The sequence below is a fragment of the Salvelinus alpinus genome, chromosome 31 (genome assembly GCF_045679555.1).
Source record: "Salvelinus alpinus chromosome 31, SLU_Salpinus.1, whole genome shotgun sequence".
NCBI classification, from domain to species: domain Eukaryota; kingdom Metazoa; phylum Chordata; class Actinopteri; order Salmoniformes; family Salmonidae; genus Salvelinus; species Salvelinus alpinus.
In genome coordinates this window covers 26,172,852-26,195,973 of record NC_092116.1, presented here as the reverse complement: position 1 = coordinate 26,195,973, position 23,122 = coordinate 26,172,852, and the positions used below count along the sequence as shown (strand labels likewise).

General features: G+C 45.8%; 1 protein-coding gene across 5 annotated transcripts in view; it reads left to right on the top strand.

The window, feature by feature from the left end:
• The window catches only part of LOC139561867 (NHS-like protein 2), a 160,955-nt gene extending 141,732 nt beyond the window's left edge, over window positions 1–19,223 (top strand). For 4 of the 5 annotated variants that reach the window (XM_071379210.1, XM_071379211.1, XM_071379212.1 and 1 more), the window contains 5 exons: window positions 1,883–3,249; window positions 3,654–4,796; window positions 8,026–8,308; window positions 8,592–8,742; window positions 10,202–19,223. In XM_071379210.1, coding sequence (XP_071235311.1) covers window positions 1,883–3,249; window positions 3,654–4,796; window positions 8,026–8,308; window positions 8,592–8,742; window positions 10,202–10,541 — 3,284 coding nt within the window. In that variant the 3' untranslated portion in view covers window positions 10,542–19,223. The remainder of the gene's footprint in view (window positions 1–1,882; window positions 3,250–3,653; window positions 4,797–8,025; window positions 8,309–8,591; window positions 8,743–10,201) is intronic. The other variant, XR_011672230.1, reaches the window with a different exon arrangement.
• Window positions 19,224–23,122: the final 3,899 nt, after the last annotated feature.

The following is a 23,122-nucleotide window of genomic DNA, read 5'->3' as shown; positions in this document are numbered from 1 at the left end:
AGGTTAGGGGTAATAGATAGACTCTCTTGGTAAGGTTAGCTGTGATAGACTAGCTTGGCAAGGTTAGGGGTAATAGATAGACTCTCTTGGTAAGGTTAGCTGTGATAGACTAGCTTGGCAAGGTTAGGGGTAATAGATAGACTCTCTTGGTAAGGTTAGGATTGATAGGTGTGACTGCTGCACCCTCTCTCTTACTCTCTCTCCCCCTCTCTCTTTCTCTCTTTCTCTCCCCCTCTCTCTTTCTCTCTCTCTCTTTCTCTCTCTCCCTCTCTCTCTCTAGCACTCTCTCTCTCTCTCTCTCTCTCTCTCTCTCTCTCTCTCTCTCTCTCTCTCTCTCTCTCTCTCTCTCTCTCTCTCTCTCTCTCTCTCTCTCTCTCTCGCTATCTCACTCTCTCGCTATCCCTCACTTACTATCTCTCTCTGCCAACAGCTCACCATTGCCCTAATGACAGAACAGGTAGCTGTTGCCATGGCAACGCACAGTTCTTCTCCATTGCAGAGAGAGGGAAAGAGAGAGGGAAAGAGAGAGAGACAGAGGTAGGGATGGGGAGAGGGAGGAAAAACAAACTGAAATGCTGGTTCATTTTGACTCCAATGCTTCCCACAGTTGTGTCAAGTTAGCTGGATGTCCTTTGGGCAGTGGACCATCCTTGATACACAAGGGAAACTGTTGAGCGTGAAAACCCCAGCAGAGTTACAGTTCTTGACACAAACCGGTGCTCCTGGCACCTACTACCATACCCCGTTCAAAGGCACTTCAATCTTTTGTCTTGTCCATTCACCCTCACATACACAATCCATGTCTCAATTGTCCCATGGCATAAAAATCATTATTTGTAGCTCTTAAGGACCCGCCACTTCTTTTCAATTTTCACCTAAAATGACATACCCAAATCTATCTGCCTGTAGCTCAGAACCTGAAGCAAGGATATGCATATTCTTGATAACATTTGAAAAATCTGGTAAAAGATAATACAAAGAAGATAAAAAATAAAAAAAAAAAAAAATTGTAACATCATATTTGAAGATGCAAAAGAAAGACCATAATGTATTATTCCAGCCCAGGTGAAATTTAGATTTTGGCCACTAGATGGCAGCAGTGTATGTGCAAAGTTTTAGACTGAGCCAATGAACCATTGCCTTTCTGTTCAAAATGTTGCATCAAGACTGCCCAAATGTACCTAATTGGTTTATTATTAAATGTTCATGTTCATAACTGTGCACTCTCCTCAACAATAGCATGGTATTCTTTCACTGTAATAGCTACTGTAAATTGGACAGTGCAGTTAGATTAACAAGAATTTAAGCTTTCCGCCAATATCAGATACATCTATGTCCTAGGAAATGTTCTTGTTACTTACAACCTCATGCTAATCGCATTAGCCTACATTAGCTCAACCGCGGGGGACCCACCGATCCTGTAAAGGTTATAACCTGTCTCCTCCCCTTCATTGAAGTGGATTTAACAAGTGACATCAATAAGAGATCATAGATTTTACCTGGATTCACCTGGTCAATCTGTATTGGAAAGAGCAGGTGTTCTTAATGTTTTGTACACTCAGTGTAGAATGTAATGGCCCATTGGCCACAGAGGCCAAGTCAACATCTATTCCACATTGGTTCAACGTCGTTTAATTAAATTGACGTGGAAACGACGTTGATTCAACCAGTGTGTGCCCAGTGGGGAGTTACCCCAGGTCTTTTCTCAGGAGCCGTCTCTTAAACTTCAAATAAGGTTTTCGTATTAATGTAGGCAAGCCCAGGAAAATGTTATTCTGATGATAAGTGATCCCTAATTATGAATATGACAACCTTAAATCCTTTCTGTTTTTATCCATGGATAACTTGACTGTCTCTCCCCCTCTCCTCCTTCTCTCCCTAGGTGAGGGTAAAATCCTGGGCGTAGACCTCCTCCAGGGCTCCTGTTCCCCCTCTCTGTCCGTGGGCTGCGGCGTCACCGGTCAGCCCCGGTCTCTGGAGCCCGTCTCAGACACCCCTGTCCAGCACCTTACCCTGAGGAAGACCCACAGTGACCTGGAGCCCAGCCTCAGCCTGCCCCAGTCCCCCCGGATGCCCCCTCCTACTCTGGGCACCATGGACCACTCTGCTACCCTTCTCTGCTCCAACTCCCCGTCTCAGTCCTGGAACGGCCCTAAAGGCTCTACCTTCTCTCCTGGAGTCTGGAGTGAGGCCTATAGTTATAATTTAGCTCCCAATCTGCTAGGGAAGGGACCGGCAACCATGCCCAAAACGGTGGGGATGGTTGGGGGGGTAGGGGGGCAGGGTGGAGGGTTGATGTGCCCCTCTCAGACCAGTTTGGGACTCTCCGGGAGCTCGGGGTCACAGTCTCACTCTAGTTCGTTCACGTTGATATCGGAGCCGTCCGGTCTCAGGCACCCGGTAACCATGGTTATGATGACGGGGAGGCGGAGCGAGACAGAGGGCGCGGCGGCTAGCCCCGCAGGGGGACAGATGGGGTCAGAAAGAGGGGTGGGAGGAGGAGAAAGGGGGGAGAGGTCGGCACATTCCATCGCTGCGGCCAACGCATTCAAGTTCCGCGAGCGCTCTCTCTCCACGCCGACAGACTCCGGTTCGTTCTGCTCCACAGATAACGTCAGTGGCGGGATGTACAGTGTCACAGGAGCCGGTAACGGGACGAACGGGGGTGTTCCAACAGAAATGCACAGCCACCACCACTATCAGCTCCGTGGTGAGAGCGGGGAGAGCTACGCCCTCCTGTATCCCAGCGGGAGCTCCGAGGACGGTAGCGCCAGCGTCGACAACATCTCCGTAACCGACGGCAACTTCCCCCAGGACGATCGCCTACGGTTACGCTCTCGCTCCATCTCGCTAAAGAAGTCCAAACACAAACCCCCTCCGCCCGTCCGGAGCGTCTCGCTCATGAAGAATTTACGGGACGCCGATGGGCGTGTGCACGGCCGTGACAGGGGTCACTACAGGGAAGGACGCCCCAAATCCCTCCACATCCCACGGGAACACCTCCAGGACTTCCAGCCAGACTTTCTCCTACCTGCCTCCTCCTGCCTCTCCAAGCCTGATCTGGAGGATCCCGAGCTGGGCTACGGCGGGATGGACGGGCCCCCTGGCCTGGAGGTCCAGGGACCCAGCAACACAGAGCTGTCCTCCCCAGCCCACTGGCAGCTGGGGGAGTGGAAGTCTTCTGATCCCTACCAGTCATGGTCCGGGTCTAGCACCGCCACAGGGACTACTGTCGTAGACTGTATGAAGGTAAGACTAGTCTAGGCACTTAGGGCCACATCCAGACTTGAGATAAGTTGTTTTAACATGGATTTAAGTAAAACGTTTCACTAAAGTGCATGTTCTGTTGACTTAAGTCCATTTTAAGTTAAGTTAAGTCTGAATAGGGCCCTAAGTACTTTTCTACTTGTGTAAAGCCACAGGGGTTTGTGTGTTGTATGTATTGTGTCATGCAGGGCTCTCTCTTCCTGGAGATCTACAGTCCAACCCCAATTTAACAGTCTGATTCAGCTAACAGTCTTGGTGAGATCTCCAGGAGGAGGGTTGGATAGCGCTGGTGTAATGTAGGATTTTTGCTGATGTACGACCAGGAAGATTATGTTTTTAACCATACATGGCTAATAAAAATGTAATCTTTTCTAATCTAATCCAAGGTTCGAGGCAGTTCAGAGTCTCTCCTGGAATCCCCGTCTACCTCCCGAGCATCTCCCTCCCTCCTCTCCATCGAGTCGACCAAAGCCTCCTCCCCCTTCAAGCCTCCAGGACTCATGTCTCCTTCCAGCGGCTACTCTAGCCAATCAGAGACACCCACGCCCATCACCCCCTCCAATCAGGTCGCAGGAACAACACAAGGGCCCGCCTCCACATTGGGGTGTAAGATGCGCCCCAAAATCCCTGAGAGGAAGTCTTCGCTGCCGGTGACCTCGCCGCGTGACCCAGCCGCCCGGTCGAGGCTTTCCTTCGAGATGCCGGTTAACGCTCATCTAGACTTGTCCTCCATCAAACCGAAACAGAAGGCCAGCAGGCGTCATTCTGACACATCCACTGCAGCCAAGCCCGGTAAACTGAGTTCCGGCAGTCAATCATCTCTCCCCGTGGTGACCACGAACGAGATCCGGAACATCCGCCTGCGTTCCGTCTCCCGTACTGACCTGGAGGACTTCCCAGACGGAGCCTCTGATGACATCATCGAGGAGGAGCAGGGTCTTGACCTTTCCCCCCCGCCTGTCCACCTTGGTGTCAACTCCATCGGGCCCCTAGTTCCCTCCAAACCCAAGCCTCTGGTCGCGGTGAAACCCCCGTTACCCAAACGGCCCTTCAACCTCCTCCTCAAGTGCCCCTCCTCCTCCCCCATTGCCTCCGACTCCCCCCCTGCCTCCCCCATTGACCCTACCCGGCCCATGCCCAACCCCAGCATTTACATGGTGGTAGGTAGGAAGCCCAAGCTGAAGAAAGCCCTCCCTCCCACCCCCACCAGCCCTTGTGGACCCCATGACCAAACCCAAACCTTCCATCTCCATCACCCCCAGGGTCTTTACAATCTCCCCTCCTTCCCCCACATCCAGTCCCTGTACGACCTCCCTCCTCTCCCCCTGCCCCAGCCACTGCTGGAGGACCCCGCCTTGGAGCCGGAGTTCGACCCAGACTTGGAGCTCCATCTTGGGCCTGAGGGTGGATGGTCGCTTCCCTCTCCCTGTAGTAACCTGGAGGTGGTGGAGACTCAGGATAAGAGCAGGACCCTCCCCAGTAGGATGACCATCTCCTGTCTGGCCGAACTGGACAAGAAGAAACCCAAGGTAGGCCCCTGTCTGTCTGTCTGTCTGTCTGTCTGTCTGTCTGTCTGTCTGTCTGTCTGTCTGTCTGTCTGTCTCTGTCTCTGTCTCTGTCTCTGTCTCTGTCTCTGTCTCTGTCTCCATCAGTGGCGGTCAGTGCCGTTTAAGGTGAGGGAGGACAAAAAATGTTTTCATGAGCTTGGCCATTTTTTTCAGACTCTCATTCATATTCCATTCATCCAGTTCAATGTAACATCGATAGGTTTAGGCTACTACATAATACTGGAATTTTCCCCATATCATGAGGTTGCTACAACCTAGCCTATGAATGAAAGTTTACAATGTAGGTGCACACAGTTCGAGAGACAAATTTGAGGTGACACATGGACAGACAGTGACATTCAATACCGCCTTGCACCCTCCTGCTTGCATCTAGCTGATATAGGGTGTAATCATTAGTCTAACATTTGCAATCGAGAGTTTCTATTGGACAAATTCAGGTATGTTTCAACAAAATTGCGAATTAATACACCACTAATCACGTGTAAACACAGTTCACTTTCATAGCAGCCACATTGTATTCCTTCTTGCATCTATTCGCTCTCCTTTCACCTCTTCCCTTCACTTGTGGACTTCAATACACAACACATCTGCTGTATGTGACTAGTCGAAAAAACCTTTCCAAGCCAAACCACTAACTTACGCACAGCCTACGTCGTTGTCACCATATTAGCTAAAGTAACGTCATAGTCAGTATAGCTAGTAGAACCACCGCGTTAGTAATCCCGCTTCATGCAGTAACGCTACAGTGTACAGTCAGTAAGCAGTTACACCGGTGGCAATAAATTAGTAAAACCAAAAGATTACCAGGACTTGAAAGAGTCCCAGTGTTGTGTTGGAAAGTCCTAGCCAGCTAGCTAACATAGCATCCCTCTGTTTGAGCAGGGTGTTTCAGTAGGCTAAACTAGCTAGCTGCATTTGCATGCTAACTAAGTGAAACTGAAAGTGAAAAAAAATGATAATCTCTCTCTCTCTCTCTATTTCTCCCTTGCCTCTCCTTCATTTTGGAAGAAATGTATTTGTTCAAAAATGTTCAACTATTGTCTTTGTCTTTGAGTCAACTACTCACCACATGTTATGCACTGCAGTGCTAGCTAGCTGTAGCTTATGCTTTCAGTACTAGATTCATTCTCTGATCCTTTGATTGGGTGGACAACATGTCAGTTCATGCTTCAAGAGCGCTGATAGGTTGGAGGACGTCCTCCGGAAGTTGTCATAATTACTGTGGAAGTCTGTGGAAGGGGGTGAGAACCATGAGCCTCCTAGGTTTTGTGTCTGTGGAAGGGGTTGTCAATGTCAATGTACCCAGAGCAGGAAGGATGCTATCTGTCCTCCGGCTACACCATGGTGCTACCCTACAGAGTGCTGTTGAGGCTACTGTAGACATTATTTGCAAAACAGTGTGTTTTAATCAATTATTTTGTGACGTGATTATAAACTCAGCAAAAAAAGAAATGTCCTCTCACTGTCAACTGTGTTTATTTTCAGTAAACTTAACATGTGTAAATATTTGTATGAACATAACAAGATTAAACATCTGAGACATAAACTGAACAAGTTCCACAGACATGTGACTAACAGAAATGGAATAATGTGTCCCTGAACAAAGGGGGGGTCAAAATCAAAAGTAAAAGTCCTGCAGTGCATCTCCTCCTCATGGACTGCACCAGATTTGCCAGTTCTTGCTGTGAGATGTTACCCCACTCTTCCACCAAGGCACCTGCAAGTTCCCGGACATTTCTGGGGGGAATGGCCCTAGCCCTCACCCTCCGATCCAACAGGTCCCAGAGGTGCTCAATGGGATTGAGATCCGGGCTCTTCGCTGGCCATGGCAGAACACTGACATTCCTGTCTTGCAGGAAATCACGCACAGAACAAGCAGTATGGCTGGTGGTATTGTCATGCTGGAGGGTCATGTCAGGATGAGCCTGCAGGAAGGGTACCACATGAGGGAAGAGGATGTCTTCCCTGTAACGCACAGCGTTCAGATTGCCTGCAATGACAACAAGCTCAGTCCGCTGATGATGTGACACACCGCCCCAGACCATGACGGACCCTCCACCTCCAAATCGATTCCGCTCCAAAGTACAGGCCTCGGTGTAACGCTCATTCCTTCGACGATAAATGCGAATCCAACCATCACCACATGTAAGACAAAACCGCTACTTGTCAGTGAAGATAACCTTTTGCCGGTCCTGTCTGGTCCAGCGACGGTGGGTTTGTGCCCATAAGCGATGTTGTTGCCGGTGATGTCTGGTGAGGACCTGCCTTACAACAGGCCTATCAGCCCTCAGTCCAGCCTCTCTCAGCCTATTGCGGACAGTCTGAGCACTGATGGAGGGATTGTGCGTTCCTGAAACTCTGGCAGTTGTTGTTGCCATCCTGTACCTGTCCCGCAGCTGTGATGTTCGTATGTACCGATCCTGTGCAGGTGTTGTTACACGTGGTCTGCCACTGCGAGGACGATCAGCTGTCTGTCCTGTCTCCCTGTAGTGCTGTCTTAGGCGTCTCACAGTACGGACATTGCAATTTATTGCCCTGGCCACATCTGCAGTCCTCATGCCTCTTTGCAGCATGCCTAAGGCACGATCACGCAGATAAGCAGGGACCCTGGGCATCTTTCTTTTTGTTTTTTTAAAAAGTCAGTAGAAAGGCCTCTTTAGTGTCCTAAGTTTTCATAACTGTGACCTTAATTGCCTACCATCTTTAAGCTGGTAGTGTCCTAACGACCGTTCCACAGGTGCATGTTCATTAATTGTTTATGGTTCATTGAACAAGCATGGGAATGGGAAACAGTGTTCAAACCCTTTACAATGAAGATCTGTGGATTTTTGGGATTTTGGATTTTGGATTTTTACGAATTACGATTTTTACGAATTATCATCACTCAGTTTCTTTTTTCACTCAGTTTCTTTTTTTGCTGAATTTATTTAGTATAGTTTTATCTAAAAAAGATAACTTTTTAAATGTTTGACCATTTACATTTTTATGAAAATCACTGAGGAGGATGGTACTCCCATTCCATATAATCTACATATATTACCTGTATGTACTTTGACTACTTCCTGCTACAAAATAAATACTTTGACTACTTCCTGCTACAAACCAAATACTTTGACTACTTCCTGCTACAAACCAAATTGTCCTTTAGTTATCATGTAGACAATCCACTAATTCTGAATCTCTCCTCAAGGTTCCTCCACCAGTTCCCAAGAAGCCCAACAGTCTCCTTTTCCCCTCCATCTCCACCACGGCGCATTCCAACGGTACCACCGACAGACAGGGAACACAGATGGACGGCCCAGCCGCTCTCCGCTCTCCTGTTGGAGCGTTCCCACCTGAGGAGATTCCCGGTAAAGAGGAAAACCAGGAAAACCACCTGGGAACAGATGAGGAGAGCTCAATGGAGTCTTCATTGCAGGATTGTTCTCTTACAGACCTGGAGGGGAGGATGGCCACTGTAGAGATAGGGACAGGTATGTGTATAATGTTGTGACAGGGAACTAATTAATGACAATTTATTTAGCTGGAATTCAGATCCTGACAGAATAAGCAAACGTGTTACAGTTCAAAACGACTGTTTCTGATTCTCTTCAGTTGTTAGTTGATGTGTAAGTGGTTGCCATAGCAATTTAAAAAACATAACTACCAATACTGTTTTTATTGATTGTTAATTGTTTTCTTAAGTTATTGACTGGTATTCATTGATAGAAATGTTTATTGTCGTAGAGAGGAACTGACCAATCCTATTGTCTCCAGGTGATGATGCAGTGGAGGAGAACTTTGAGCAGAGTAGTTTGGACTTTAGTGGTAAAACGGAACTCCACATCACAGAGGAAACGGATGATGATGTCGGTGGACACACACCCAACACACACAACATGGAGGACCTCTTCACCAAAATACACAGGTACGCCAACAAACACACCCAACACACACAACATGGAGGACCTCTTCACCAAAATACACAGGTACACCAACAAACACACACAACATGGAGGACCTCTTCACCAAAATACACAGGTACGCCAACAAACACAGACAACACACACAACATGGAGGACCTCTTCACCAAAATACACAGGTACGCCAACAAACACAGCCAACACACACAACATGGAGGACCTCTTCACCAAAATACACAGGTACACCAACAAACACAGCCAACACACACAACATGGAGGACCTCTTCACCAAAATACACAGGTACACCAACAAACACACACAACATGGAGGACCTCTTCACCAAAATACACAGGTACGCCAACAAACACACCCAACACACACAACATGGAGGACCTCTTCACCAAAATACACAGGTACGCCAACAAACACACCCAACACACACAACATGGAGGACCTCTTCACCAAAATACACAGGTACGCCAACAAACACACCCAACACACACAACATGGAGGACCTCTTCACCAAGATACACAGGTACGCCAACAAACACACCCAACACACACAACATGGAGGACCTCTTCACCAAAATACACAGGTACGCCAACAAACACACCCAACACACACAACATGGAGGACCTCTTCACCAAGATACACAGGTACGCCAACAAACACACCCAACACACACAACATGGAGGACCTCTTCACCAAAATACACAGGTACGCCAACAAACACACCCAACACACACAACATGGAGGACCTCTTCACCAAAATACACAGGTACGCCAACAAACACACCCAACACACACAACATGGAGGACCTCTTCACCAAAATACACAGGTACACCAACAAACACACACAACATGGAGGACCTCTTCACCAAAATACACAGGTACGCCAACAAACACACCCAACACACACAACATGGAGGACCTCTTCACCAAAATACACAGGTACGCCAACAAACATACCCAACACACACAACATGGAGGACCTCTTCACCAAGATACACAGGTACGCCAACAAACACACCCAACACACACAACATGGAGGACCTCTTCACCAAAATACACAGGTACGCCAACAAACACACCCAACACACACAACATGGAGGACCTCTTCACCAAAATACACAGGTACGCCAACAAACACAGCCAACACACACAACATGGAGGACCTCTTCACCAAAATACACAGGTACGCCAACAAACACAGCCAAAACACACAACATGGAGGACCTCTTCACCAAAATACACAGGTACGCCAACAAACAGACATTTATTTGAAAAAACGGTTAAAAATTGTATTTAACATTCCAAGAAACAAATAACACTAATGTCTACTGTGGGTTTTCCAGTATGTATGAATCATTCTAAGCATATTAACAGCTATACATGTTTTACCTTACAATGTTTTTTACTCTGAAAAGTCTAAATGACATTCTATTTCTCTCCTCCCTCCAGGTCGAAGAGAAAAGTCCTGGGTCGTAAAGAACCAGGGGACTCATTCGGCAGCCGCCAGAGTCTGGTCTCCCCAGTGAAGCACAGCACCAGTGGGGGGGACCTCCAAACCTTGACCCTGGGCTCCACCCTGCGGTCCAGCTCGCGGAACGACAACTTCATGGCCCTGTTACAGAAGAAGGGCAGTAAGTCCAGCAGGGGAGGGACACGCCTCTCTGCCATGGAACTCCTGAAGAGCACAAACCCCCTCGCGCGACGCATCACGGAATTCTCCACGTCGTCGGATGGAGGAGGGGATACGACCACTGGTAATAACGGGACCAGACCGCCCCAGGACCAATGAGTCCCGGACCGACCCTGATATTCATTCTTACTGTAACCTCACCAACACCAATAGCTGGCTGGCAAAGTAGAGGTTGAATATATAACCACTTGTCAACCATTGATCGACCATGTAAATGGACCATTGATGGAAGAATGAATATCCAACCAGACCACTCAACCACTGATGGACCGAACATTAACCGCCCAACGGTTGGACACGATGGTCACAGCGGTCATCAAAGGAGTTTTGTTTCCAAACACGGTCCATCCTGTTATGAAGGGTTTCATTTGCTAAGGTCTCAACGCAGTCCGTCCTGTTATGAAGGGTTTCATTTGCTAAGGTCTCAACGCAGTCCGTCCTGTTATGAAGGTGTTTCATTTGCTAAGGTCTCAACGCAGTCCGTCCTGTTATGAAGGGTTTCATTTGCTAAGGTCTCAACGCAGTCCGTCCTGTTATGAAGGTGTTTCATTTGCTAAGGTCTCAACGCAGTCCGTCCTGTTATGAAGGGTTTCATTTGCTAAGGTCTCAACGCAGTCCGTCCTGTTATGAAGGTGTTTCATTTGCTAAGGTCTCAACGCAGTCCGTCCTGTTATGAAGGGTTTCATTTGCTAAGGTCTCAACGCAGTCCGTCCTGTTATGAAGGGTTTCATTTGCTAAGGTCTCAACGCAGTACGTCCTGTTATGAAGGTGTTTCATTAGCTAAGGTCTCAACGCAGTCCGTCCTGTTATGAAGGGTTTCATTTGCTAAGGTCTCAACGCAGTCCGTCCTGTTATGAAGGTGTTTCATTTGCTAAGGTCTCAACGCAGTCCGTCCTGTTATGAAGGTGTTTCATTTGCTAAGGTCTCAACGCAGTCCGTCCTGTTATGAAGGGTTTCATTTGCTGAGTTGGAGGAATCGATGCTTCGACTCATCAATCTCGTTCTCATATTTTTACTTTGCTGTGTGAATGGTACTGTGCATCCAGGCTCATTGTGTGAATACTATACTAGGGAAAGAAGGATAGATTAGATAATACCATCACTCTGGGAGCCTGAACGTATGACTGTCAATGATGTGGAAATGAGTCTGATTCAACCATGGAAACACCACCAATGTCTACTATCAACGGGCCATCCAAAACAGCCAGATTACAGGCCAATGCTGGTAAAATATACCACATTGAACTTTAGTCTTTTGAATACATGGTGTGAGTGTGTGTTATATTAAAAACGAGAATGGTCATATACTATGGTTATTACGTAAAGTCCAAAACATTCTACAGGAAGATTGACAGTTGGACCTGGTACCAAGCCCTACCCCTTTACGTTTGAATCAAAGCACTTGGACGACGGCATACAGAGGTAGTTCACAACAATGACGGTATACAGAGCTAGTTCACAACAACGGCAAACAGAGCTAGTTCACAACAATGACACCAAACAGAGCTAGTTCACAACAACGACAGCATACAGAGCTAGTTCACAACAACGACGGCAAACAGAGCTAGTTCACAACAACGACGCCATACAGAGCTAGTTCACAACAGCGACGGCATACAGAGGTAGTTCACAACAACGACGGCAAACAGAGCTAGTTCACAACAACGACGGTATACAGAGCTAGTTCACAACAACGACGGCAAACAGAGCTAGTTCACAACAACGACGGCATACAGAGCTAGTTCACAACAACGACGGCAAACAGAGCTAGTTCACAACAACGACAGCATACAGCGCTAGTTCACAACAACGACAGCAAACAGAGCTAGTTCACAACAACGACGGCAAACAGAGCTAGTTCACAACAACGACGGTATACAGAGCTAGTTCACAACAACGACGGTATACAGAGCTAGTTCACAACAACGACACCACACAGAGGTAGTTCACAACAACGACGGCAAACAGAGCTAGTTCACAACAACGGCAAACAGAGCTAGTTCACAACAACGACAGCATACAGAGCTAGTTCACAACAACGGCAAACAGAGCTAGTTCACAACAACGACGGCATACAGAGCTAGTTCACAACAACGACGGCATACAGAGCTAGTTCACAACAACGACAGCATACAGAGCTAGTTCACAACAACGACGGCAAACAGAGCTAGTTCACAACAACGACGATATACAGAGCTAGTTCACAACAACGACGGTATACAGAGCTAGTTCACAACAACGACGGTATACAGAGCTAGTTCACAACAACGACGGTATACAGAGCTAGTTCACAACAACGACGGTATACAGAGGTAGTTCACAACAACGACGGTATACAGAGATAGTTCACAACAACGACGGTATACAGAGCTAGTTCACAACAACGACGGTATACAGAGGTAGTTCACAACAACGACGGCACATCAACGCCTGTGTCATCCGTGTTCTATGTTTGGTTTATGTTAAAAACATTTATTGCGAGATAGAAGACCATACATATTTAACTTGTACAACGATATGCATATCTACCGTATAACCTGAAATAGATCAGCTTGAACTGTTTGAAGAGACTATGTATACTAGTACTACTAACAGCAGTAGTACAGTAGTACAATATAATTACTGTAGGACTAACAGTGAGCAGCAGTACTGTAGGACTAACAGTGAACAGCAGTACACACACCCAAACCTTGCATGTGTGTTTGCGTGTGCGTTGCGTGCAGGAAAGGATAACCAAACGCATGCAGGAGTGATGGAGGGAAAGAGTACACAGAATGGAACCCTGCGGATCTTTCCTAAGGGAGAGTCTGATTGGGTTGATTAAACAGGTTTAGACTACAGGTCTCTGTTAGGACCATTGGACTGCTACGCCAGAAAACCCCCAGGGGGTTTATACTAGAGGAGGATCGTTGGGGCGTGTCTACTGTATGTGTGTGTGTCTGCAGAGAAGGGGTCCATTCATCCGTCCTAAGGAGAGGACGAAGTGGTCTGAACGTGGCTGTACTCTTTGGAGACATTCTGGAACTGCGAGGTTATTCTGGACCTGAGAGGGGATTCTAGAACTGAGGGGATTCCAGAACTGAGAGGGGATTCCAGAACTGAGAGGTTATTCTGGACCTGAGAGGGGATTCCAGAACTGAGGGGATTCCAGAACTGAGAGGGGATTCCAGAACTGAGAGGTTATTCTGGACCTGAGAGGGGATTCTAGAACTGAGGGGATTCCAGAACTGAGAGGTTATTCTGGACCTGAGAGGGGATTCCAGAACTGAGAGGTTATTCTGGACCTGAGAGGGGATTCTGGACCTGAGAGGGGATTCCAGAACTGAGAGGTTATTCTGGACCTGAGAGGGGATTCCAGAACTGAGAGGTTATTCTGGACCTGAGAGGGGATTCTGGACCTGAGAGGGGATTCTAGAACTGAGGGGATTCCAGAACTGAGATTAAAACACATTGTTCGAACAACTATCTCAAAACTCACAGAGACAGAACAAGAATACAGCTATCCCTCCATCTGACATATAGGACAGTTAAAAAGGATAAGGATGCATCACCCAGTTCTTTGTGCCCTCGCCACATGCTTTCTCTCTCACGCTGTCCATTTAGTGCAGCGGTGATGCTGCAGCCTTTTCCTCTCCTTTACCTTCCTTCTATTCTTCTCCTCCCTAGCTGGAAGTCATGCTCTGTCTCTCTCTGCCCATAGTGCAGCCCCTCTCTACCGTCTGAGCTTCAGGTTTACAGACCACACAGCCTGAATGTCAATGATTGCTAGGAAGGAAATGAAGGATGCCGTGTTGGCATTACGTCCAAGAGCGCTGCGCTCAAATTCCTCCCCCTTTTCCTCCCACTTTTACAAAGGAGTATTTTCTTTCATCCCTTCTCTGCGTTGTGCATCCATCCATATATCCAGACCAACCATCCATGTTACAAGTACAATAGGATGATGGATAGTGTGTGTGTGAATGTCTGAGTGTGTACGTACAGGAGAGGATAGTGGACTCTGGATCCACTAAGACTGTGAACTGAATACTGATGCTAACCCATCCTTCTTTCTCACACTCCTGGTACCCTGTATAGAATGGACAGTGGATCCGTTGGTTCTGCGTTCTGTTGCTATGTTCTAATGTTCTAAGACTCCTTTCACCACACGATTCCGGAACCTTTTCCTAACTGCTCCCGGCACTGAGAGTAGGGCTGTGCCTCTGTGGCTCTCAATCAGAAGGAGAAAACACAAAGCCTGGTGCTATTGAGCTAGAGCGCCCCTTATGGACGAAGACAGGGAGAACCCCTCTGTTCAAACCTTACTCTGTCCCTCCAGCAACATGGACAAAGACAGGGAGAATCCCCCTGTTCAAAACTTACTCTGTCCCTCCAGCAACATGGACAAAGACAGGGAGAACCCCCCTGTTCAAAACTTACTCTGTCCCTCCAACAACATGGACAAAGACAGGGAGAACCCCCCTGTTCAGAACTTACTCTGTCCCTCCAGCAACATGGACAAAGACAGGGAGAACCCCCCTGTTCAAAACTTACTCTGTCCTTCCAGCAACATGGACAAAGACAGGGAGAACCCCCCTGTTCAAAACTTACTCTGTCCCTCCAACAACATGGACAAAGACAGGGAGAACCCCCCTGTTCAGAACTTACTCTGTCCCTCCAGCAACATGGACAAAGACAGGGAGAACCCCCCTGTTCAAAACTTACTCTGTCCTTCCAGCAACATGGACAAAGACAGGGAGAATCCCCCTGTTCAAAACTTACTCTGTCCCTCCAACAACATGGACAAAGACAGGGAGAACCCCCCTGTTCAAAACTTACTCTGTCCTTCCAGCAACATGGACAAAGACAGGGAGAACCCCCCTGTTCAAAACTTACTCTGTCCCTCCAACAACATGGACAAAGACAGGGAGAACCCCCCTGTTCAAACTCTGCTCTGTCCCTCCAGCAACAACACCGAGACAGAACGACTCCGGATGACCGACTATCTGGGCGCTCTTTTTCTTACGTCGTTCCTTCAGGAAAAACCAAACAACAACTTATAAAGACGTAAGAAGAAGAAAAATGAAAAAAGTAAATTATAACGTTATTAATCCATAGTCAAGTGACACTTGTTTAAAATATTTAGTGAATGGAACTATATTCAAAACAACTACGAAGAAACTCAGTGTTGGTTTGCCTTGTATTCTGGAGCCTCTGTGTTTTCAGCACAGAAATAGAATGACTAGAATGGGATTCCCTATTCAAGTCAATGAGGCCATAATGTCAAACTGCCATTGTCCGAGGTTCTATGCACCTTCTGCTCATTCTAATTCTATGGTTTTCAGCTACCTTGGTATTACACTCCCTTAGAGGTATGCAGAGTTTTTACTCTTTCTGAAGTACTGTGGTTATTACGGTAATACTGTATACTATGGTTACTATTGTCATATACTGTGCTTATTACGGTAATACTGTATACTATGGTTACAAGTGTCATAAACTGTGGTTATTACGGTAATACTGTATACTGTGGTTACTACTATCATCTACTGTGCTAATTACAGTTATTACGGTAATACTGTATACTGTGGTCATATACTATGGTTATTACAATAATGGTCATCACTATTCCTACTATTATTAGTCTCTGCTGTACCTCTATATTGTTCATGAAAAACAAGTACCACGATAGAGAGAAAGAAGAGGGAGAGAGAAAGAAGAGGGAGAGAGAAATGGAGTTGGAGAAGAGAAATAGATGACTTAACCCAAGACCGTGATGGCTTAGTACTTACTATAAACTGTAACGCTCAATCCGGTTACAGATTCTAGCCCTAAACACACACACACACACACACACACACACACACACACACACACACACACACACACACACACACACACACACACACACACACACACACACACACACACACACACACACACACACACACACACACACACACACACACACACACACACACACTGTTGGCGCAAACAGTGATATATTAAAGTGAGCTCCACTCTCCAATCAAACATGTGTAGGAATGTGCAGTTGGTAGAGTATTACAGAGTATGGGAGGAGAAGAGAAAGGCTTGGAGGAGGAAGAATGGATCGAGGGAGAGGAGGAGGATGACATTTGACTGGTGGATATTTGACTCCTCAAAGAGGGGTTCACAGTTGGGTTAATACAAGCTCCCCCCCTCTTTTTCTTCTCTCCTCCCCTCCCCCTTTTTCTTCTCTCCTCCCCTCTTTCTTTCACCTCCTCCTTTATTTTGTGACTCATATGGAGAACACTTAAAGCCTTCCACAAACTCCCCACAGAACAGTACAAGTATATATGAGAGAGAGAGAGAGAGAGAGAGAGAGAGAGAGAGAGAGAGAGAGAGAGAGAGAGAGAGAGAGAGAGAGAGAGAGAGAGAGAGAGAGAGAGAGAGAGAGAGAGAGAGAGAGAGAGATATGCCCACTTGCCAGTTTGTGTTTTATATCTTGTTTCTACGTCGACATCAAACTGCTACATAACAAGCTGTTACCAACCATCTGGTCATCATGACGCTAAACAAACAGAAATATAATTCTTAAGACTTGATCTCAAATGACACCCTATTCCCTATCTAGTGCACTACTTCTACATACACTGTTAGAAAATAATGTGCAAAAAAGGTTCCTCAGTTGTTCCAATAGGAGAACCCTTTGAAGAACCCTTTTGGTTTCAGGTAGAACCCCTTTGAGTTCCATGTAGAACCCTTTTGGTTTCAGGTAGAACCCCTTTGAGTTCCATGTAGAACCCTTTTGGTTTCAGGTAGAACCCCTTTGAGTTCCATGTAGAACCCTTTTCACAGAGGTTTCACCATGGAGCCCAAAAGAGTTTTACCTGGAACTAAAAAGGGTTCTACCAGGAACCAAAACGGATTCTACCAGGAACCAAAACGGATTCTACCAGGAACCAAAACGGATTCTACCAGGAACCAAAAAGGGTTCTACCAGGAACCAAAAAGGTTCTACCAGGAACCAAAACGGATTCTACCAGGAACCAAAAAGGGTTCTACCAGGAACCAAAAAGGGTTCTTCAAAGGGTAAGTTGGCTCTGGTCAAAAGTAGTGCAATGTAATAGTGAGACACTGTCATCTGAGATTTGGTCACACTCTCTAAAGCAACAGTATGTTGAAGTGATAATCTGTAAATACCATCAGACTGCCTGTATTCATATTACATATAGAGCTGATAGCATGATTAGGGCCAGGAGTTTTTTATGGAGATACATTTCTGTCAAAATATTTCATTAATTTACAACATTTTGACAGATATCTATCACTGTAGTGTTCCTCACCACATCACCTGAACATGCAAGAAAAACTCTGGGCCTTAGTTAAATGCTGTCATAAAGCAAATAGCCTACAACTATTACTAGTAGGGGCCTGGAGTTTGTCCCAGTCAGGTCACGCGGTCAGGGAAAACTCCTGGCCCTAAGTATACTGAACAAAAATATAAACGCAACAATTTCAAAGATTTTACTGAGTTACAGTTTATATAAGGAAATCAGTCAATTGACATACATTCATTATGCCCTAATCTATGGATTTCACATGACTGGGCAGAGGTGCCAGGCCCAACCACTGGGGAGCCAGGCCCAGACAATAGGAATGTGTTTTTCCCCACAAAAGGGCTTTATTACAGACAGAAATACTCCTCAGTTTCATCAGCTGTCCGGGTGACGGGTGATGGGTGATGGGTGACTGATCTCAGACAATCACACAGGTGAAGAAGCCGGATGTTGAGGTCCTGGGCTGGCGTGGTTGCACATGATCGGCGGTTGTGAGGCTGGATGGACGTACTGCCAAATTCTCTAAAACAACATTGGAGGCGGCTTATGGTAGAGAAATGTACTTTAAATTCCCTGGCAACAGCTCTGGTCGACATTCCTTCAGTCAGCATGCCAATTGCACACTCCCTCAAAACTTGAGACATCTGTGGCATTGTGTTGTGTGACAAAACTGCCTTTTATTGTCCCCAGCACAAGGTGCACCTGTGTAATGATCACACTGTTTAATCAGCTTCTTGATATGCCACACCTGTCAGGTGAATGTATTATCTTGGCAAAGGAGAAATGCTCACTGACATGGATGTAAACAAATTTGTGCACAAAATCTGAGAGAAATAACCTTTTTTTGCATATGGAAAATGTCTGGGATCTAGTATTTCAGCTCATGAAACATGGGACCAACACTTTACATGTTGCATTTATATTTTTGTTCAGTGTATAATGAGTATAACAGAGAACTAGTTGTACAGCAGTAAAACTGCTCCCAGATCTGTGGCTGTATAGGACCAGGACTCAGAACCACAAAGCGTCTCAAAGCAGGAGTGCTGATCTAGGATCAGGTCCTCCCTGTATCCATGTAATCTTATTCATTATGATTTAAAAGTGAAAACTGATCCTAGACCAGTACTCTTGCTCTGAGACGCTTTGTGGAAATGGGCCCAGGACAGTAATAAAGTTTGAAGTAAAAAAAACGTACAAAAAAGACCCCCTTACCCCCACGAAATAAGAGGTCGGAGGTTACACGACTCAAAAGAGAAAGAAAGAGAGAGTTCTTGAAATTATTATATTTTTGTTATTTCTCATTGGAAGGACATAATTTAAATAAATAACTGCATATATTATGAATAGGAAGATGATCCACCTTCATTTTCAGATCCAGCAGTGTGGTTTATGTAGCTGTTGGTTGAAACACATGCAGCTGTATATGTCTTGCCAATGTCATGAAAATTATTATATCATTCAAATAAATTATTTTTCTTGCTTATCACTGCTTTTTTTCTATGGATGTTGATTGAGTTTCTTCCGACCAGTTATTGTCGTATCTGAGCTTCCTGAATTAAAGAACATTGCTGGGGGGGGGGGGGGGGGTGAGGCTCTATGATCCTATGTTTCTATAAGACAAATGAGAAGTCATCCAAATCCCAGGAATCTTTTTCAATTTCACCAACGATGTGCCTTTTTCACTCACCGACACTGGGCAACACTTAATGTATTATAATACACTGAGTGTACAAAACATTAAGGACACCTGCTCTTTCCATGACATAGACTGATGTGTTAGTATGTCTGTATTTCAGACTGTGTAGTCTATATGTGTAGTGGTGGGAGTCTGTCTGTATTTTAGACTGTGTAGTCTATATGCATAGTGGTGGTAGTCTATCTGAATAGTGGTGGTAGTCTATCTGAATAGTGGTGGTAGTCTGTATGAATAGTGGTGGTAGTCTGTCTGCATAGTGGTGGTAGTCTGTCTGAATAGTGGTGGTAGTCTATCTGAATAGTGGTGGTAGTCTATCTGAATAGTGTTGGTAGTCTATCTGCGTAGTGGTGGTAGTCTATCTGAATAGTGGTGGTAGTCTATCTGTATAGTGGTGGTAGTCTGTCTGAATAGTGGTGGTAGTCTATCTGAATAGTGGTGGTAGTCTATCTGTATAGTGGTGGTAGTCTGTCTGAATAGTGTTGGTAGTCTATCTGCGTAGTGGTGGTAGTCTATCTGAATAGTGGTGGTAGTCTATCTGTATAGTGGTGGTAGTCTGTCTGTATAGTGGTGGTAGTCTGTCTGTATAGTGGTGGTAGTCTATCTGTATAGTGGTGGTAGTCTGTCTGAATAGTGTTGGTAGTCTATCTGCGTAGTGGTGGTAGTCTATCTGCGTAGTGGTGGTAGTCTATCTGAATAGTGGTGGTAGTCTATCTGTATAGTGGTGGTAGTCTGTCTGAATAGTGTTGGTAGTCTATCTGCGTAGTGGTGGTAGTCTATCTGAATAGTGGTGGTAGTCTATCTGTATAGTGGTGGTAGTCTGTCTGTATAGTGGTGGTAGTCTGTCTGTATAGTGGTGGTAGTCTATCTGCATAGTGGTGGTAGTCTGTATGAATAGTGGTGGTAGTCTATCTGAATAGTGGTGGTAGTCTATCTGAATAGTGGTGGTAGTCTGTATGAATAGTGGTGTTAGTCTATCTGCATAGTGGTGGTAGTCTATCTGCGTAGTGGTGGTAGTCTATCTGAATAGTGGTGGTAGTCTATCTGTATAGTGGTGGTAGTCTGTCTGTATAGTGGTGGTAGTCTGTCTGTATAGTGGTGGTAGTCTATCTGCATAGTGGTGGTAGTCTGTATGAATAGTGGTGGTAGTCTATCTGAATAGTGGTGGTAGTCTATCTGAATAGTGGTGGTAGTCTGTATGAATAGTGGTGGTAGTCTATCTGTATAGTGTTGGTAGTCTGTCTGATTAGTGGTGGTAGTCTATCTGCATAGTGGTGGTAGTCTGTATGAATAGTGGTGGTAGTCTATCTGAATAGTGGTGGTAGTCTATCTGCATAGTGGTGGTAGTCTGTCTGAATAGTGGTGGTAGTCTATCTGCATAGTGGTGGTAGTCTATCTGAATAGTGGTGGTAGTCTATCTGCATAGTGGTGGTAGTCTGTCTGAATAGTGGTGGTAGTCTATCTGAATAGTGTTGGTAGTCTATCTGAATAGTGGTGGTAGTCTATCTGAATAGTGGTGGTAGTCTATCTGCATAGTGGTGGTAGTCTATCTGAATAGTGGTGGTAGTCTATCTGAATAGTGGTGGTAGTCTATCTGCATAGTGGTGGTAGTCTATCTGCGTAGTGGTGGTAGTCTATCTGAATAGTGGTGGTAGTCTATCTGCATAGTGGTGGTAGTCTATCTGAATAGTGGTGGTAGTCTATCTGCATAGTGGTGGTAGTCTATCTGAATAGTGGTGGTAGTCTATCTGCATAGTGGTGGTAGTCTATCTGAATAGTGGTGGTAGTCTATCTGCATAGTGGTGGTAGTCTATCTGCATAGTGGTGGTAGTCTATCTGAATAGTGGTGGTAGTCTATCTGCATAGTGGTGGTAGTCTATCTGAATAGTGGTGGTAGTCTATCTGCGTAGTGGTGGTAGTCTATCTGAATAGTGGTGGTAGTCTATCTGCATAGTGGTGGTAGTCTATCTGAATAGTGGTGGTAGTCTATCTGCATAGTGGTGGTAGTCTATCTGAATAGTGGTGGTAGTCTATCTGCATAGTGGTGGTAGTCTATCTGCATAGTGGTGGTAGTCTATCTGAATAGTGGTGGTAGTCTATCTGCATAGTGGTGGTAGTCTATCTGAATAGTGGTGGTAGTCTATCTGCATAGTGGTGGTAGTCTATCTGCATAGTGGTGGTAGTCTATCTGCATAGTGGTGGTAGTCTATCTGAATAGTGGTGGTAGTCTGTATGAATAGTGGTTGTAGTCTATCTGCATAGTGGTGGTAGTCTATCTGAATAGTGGTGGTAGTCTATCTGCATAGTGGTGGTAGTCTGTCTGTATAGTGGTGGTAGTCTATCTGCATAGTGGTGGTAGTCTATCTGCATAGTGGTGGTAGTCTATCTGCATAGTGGTGGTAGTCTATCTGCATAGTGGTGGTAGTCTATCTGCATAGTGGTGGTAGTCTGTCTGAATAGTGGTGGTAGTCTGTCTGTATAGTGGTGGTAGTCTATCTGCATAGTGGTGGTAGTCTATCTGCATAGTGGTGGTAGTCTGTCTGTATAGTGGTGGTAGTCTATCTGCATAGTGGTGGTAGTCTATCTGCATAGTGGTGGTAGTCTATCTGCATAGTGGTGGTAGTCTATCTGCATAGTGGTGGTAGTCTATCTGAATAGTGGTGGTAGTCTATCTGCATAGTGGTGGTAGTCTATCTGCATAGTGGTGGTAGTCTATCTGAATAGTGTTGGTAGTCTATCTGAATAGTGGTGGTAGTCTATCTGCATAGTGGTGGTAGTCTATCTGAATAGTGGTGGTAGTCTATCTGCATAGTGGTGGTAGTCTATCTGCATAGTGGTGGTAGTCTATCTGAATAGTGGTGGTAGTCTATCTGCATAGTGGTGGTAGTCTATCTGCATAGTGGTGGTAGTCTATCTGCGTAGTGGTGGTAGTCTATCTGAATAGTGGTGGTAGTTAATCTGCATAGTGGTGGTAGTCTATCTGCATAGTGGTGGTAGTCTATCTGCATAGTGGTGGTAGTCTATCTGCATAGTGGTGGTAGTCTATCTGCATAGTGGTGGTAGTCTATCTGCATAGTGGTGGTAGTCTATCTGCATAGTGGTGGTAGTCTATCTGCATAGTGGTGGTAGTCTATCTGAATAGTGGTGGTAGTCTATCTGAATAGTGGTGGTAGTCTATCTGAATAGTGGTGGTAGTCTATCTGCATAGTGGTGGTAGTCTATCTGCGTAGTGGTGGTAGTCTATCTGAATAGTGGTGGTAGTCTATCTGCATAGTGGTGGTAGTCTATCTGAATAGTGGTGGTAGTCTATCTGCATAGTGGTGGTAGTCTATCTGCGTAGTGGTGGTAGTCTATCTGAATAGTGGTGGTAGTCTATCTGCATAGTGGTGGTAGTCTATCTGCATAGTGGTGGTAGTCTATCTGAATAGTGGTGGTAGTCTATCTGCATAGTGGTGGTAGTCTATCTGAATAGTGGTGGTAGTCTGTATGAATAGTGGTGGTAGTCTATCTGCATAGTGGTGGTAGTCTATCTGAATAGTGGTGGTAGTCTATCTGCATAGTGGTGGTAGTCTATCTGAATAGTGGTGGTAGTCTATCTGCATAGTGGTGGTAGTCTATCTGCGTAGTGGTGGTAGTCTATCTGCATAGTGGTGGTAGTCTATCTGAATAGTGGTGGTAGTCTATCTGCA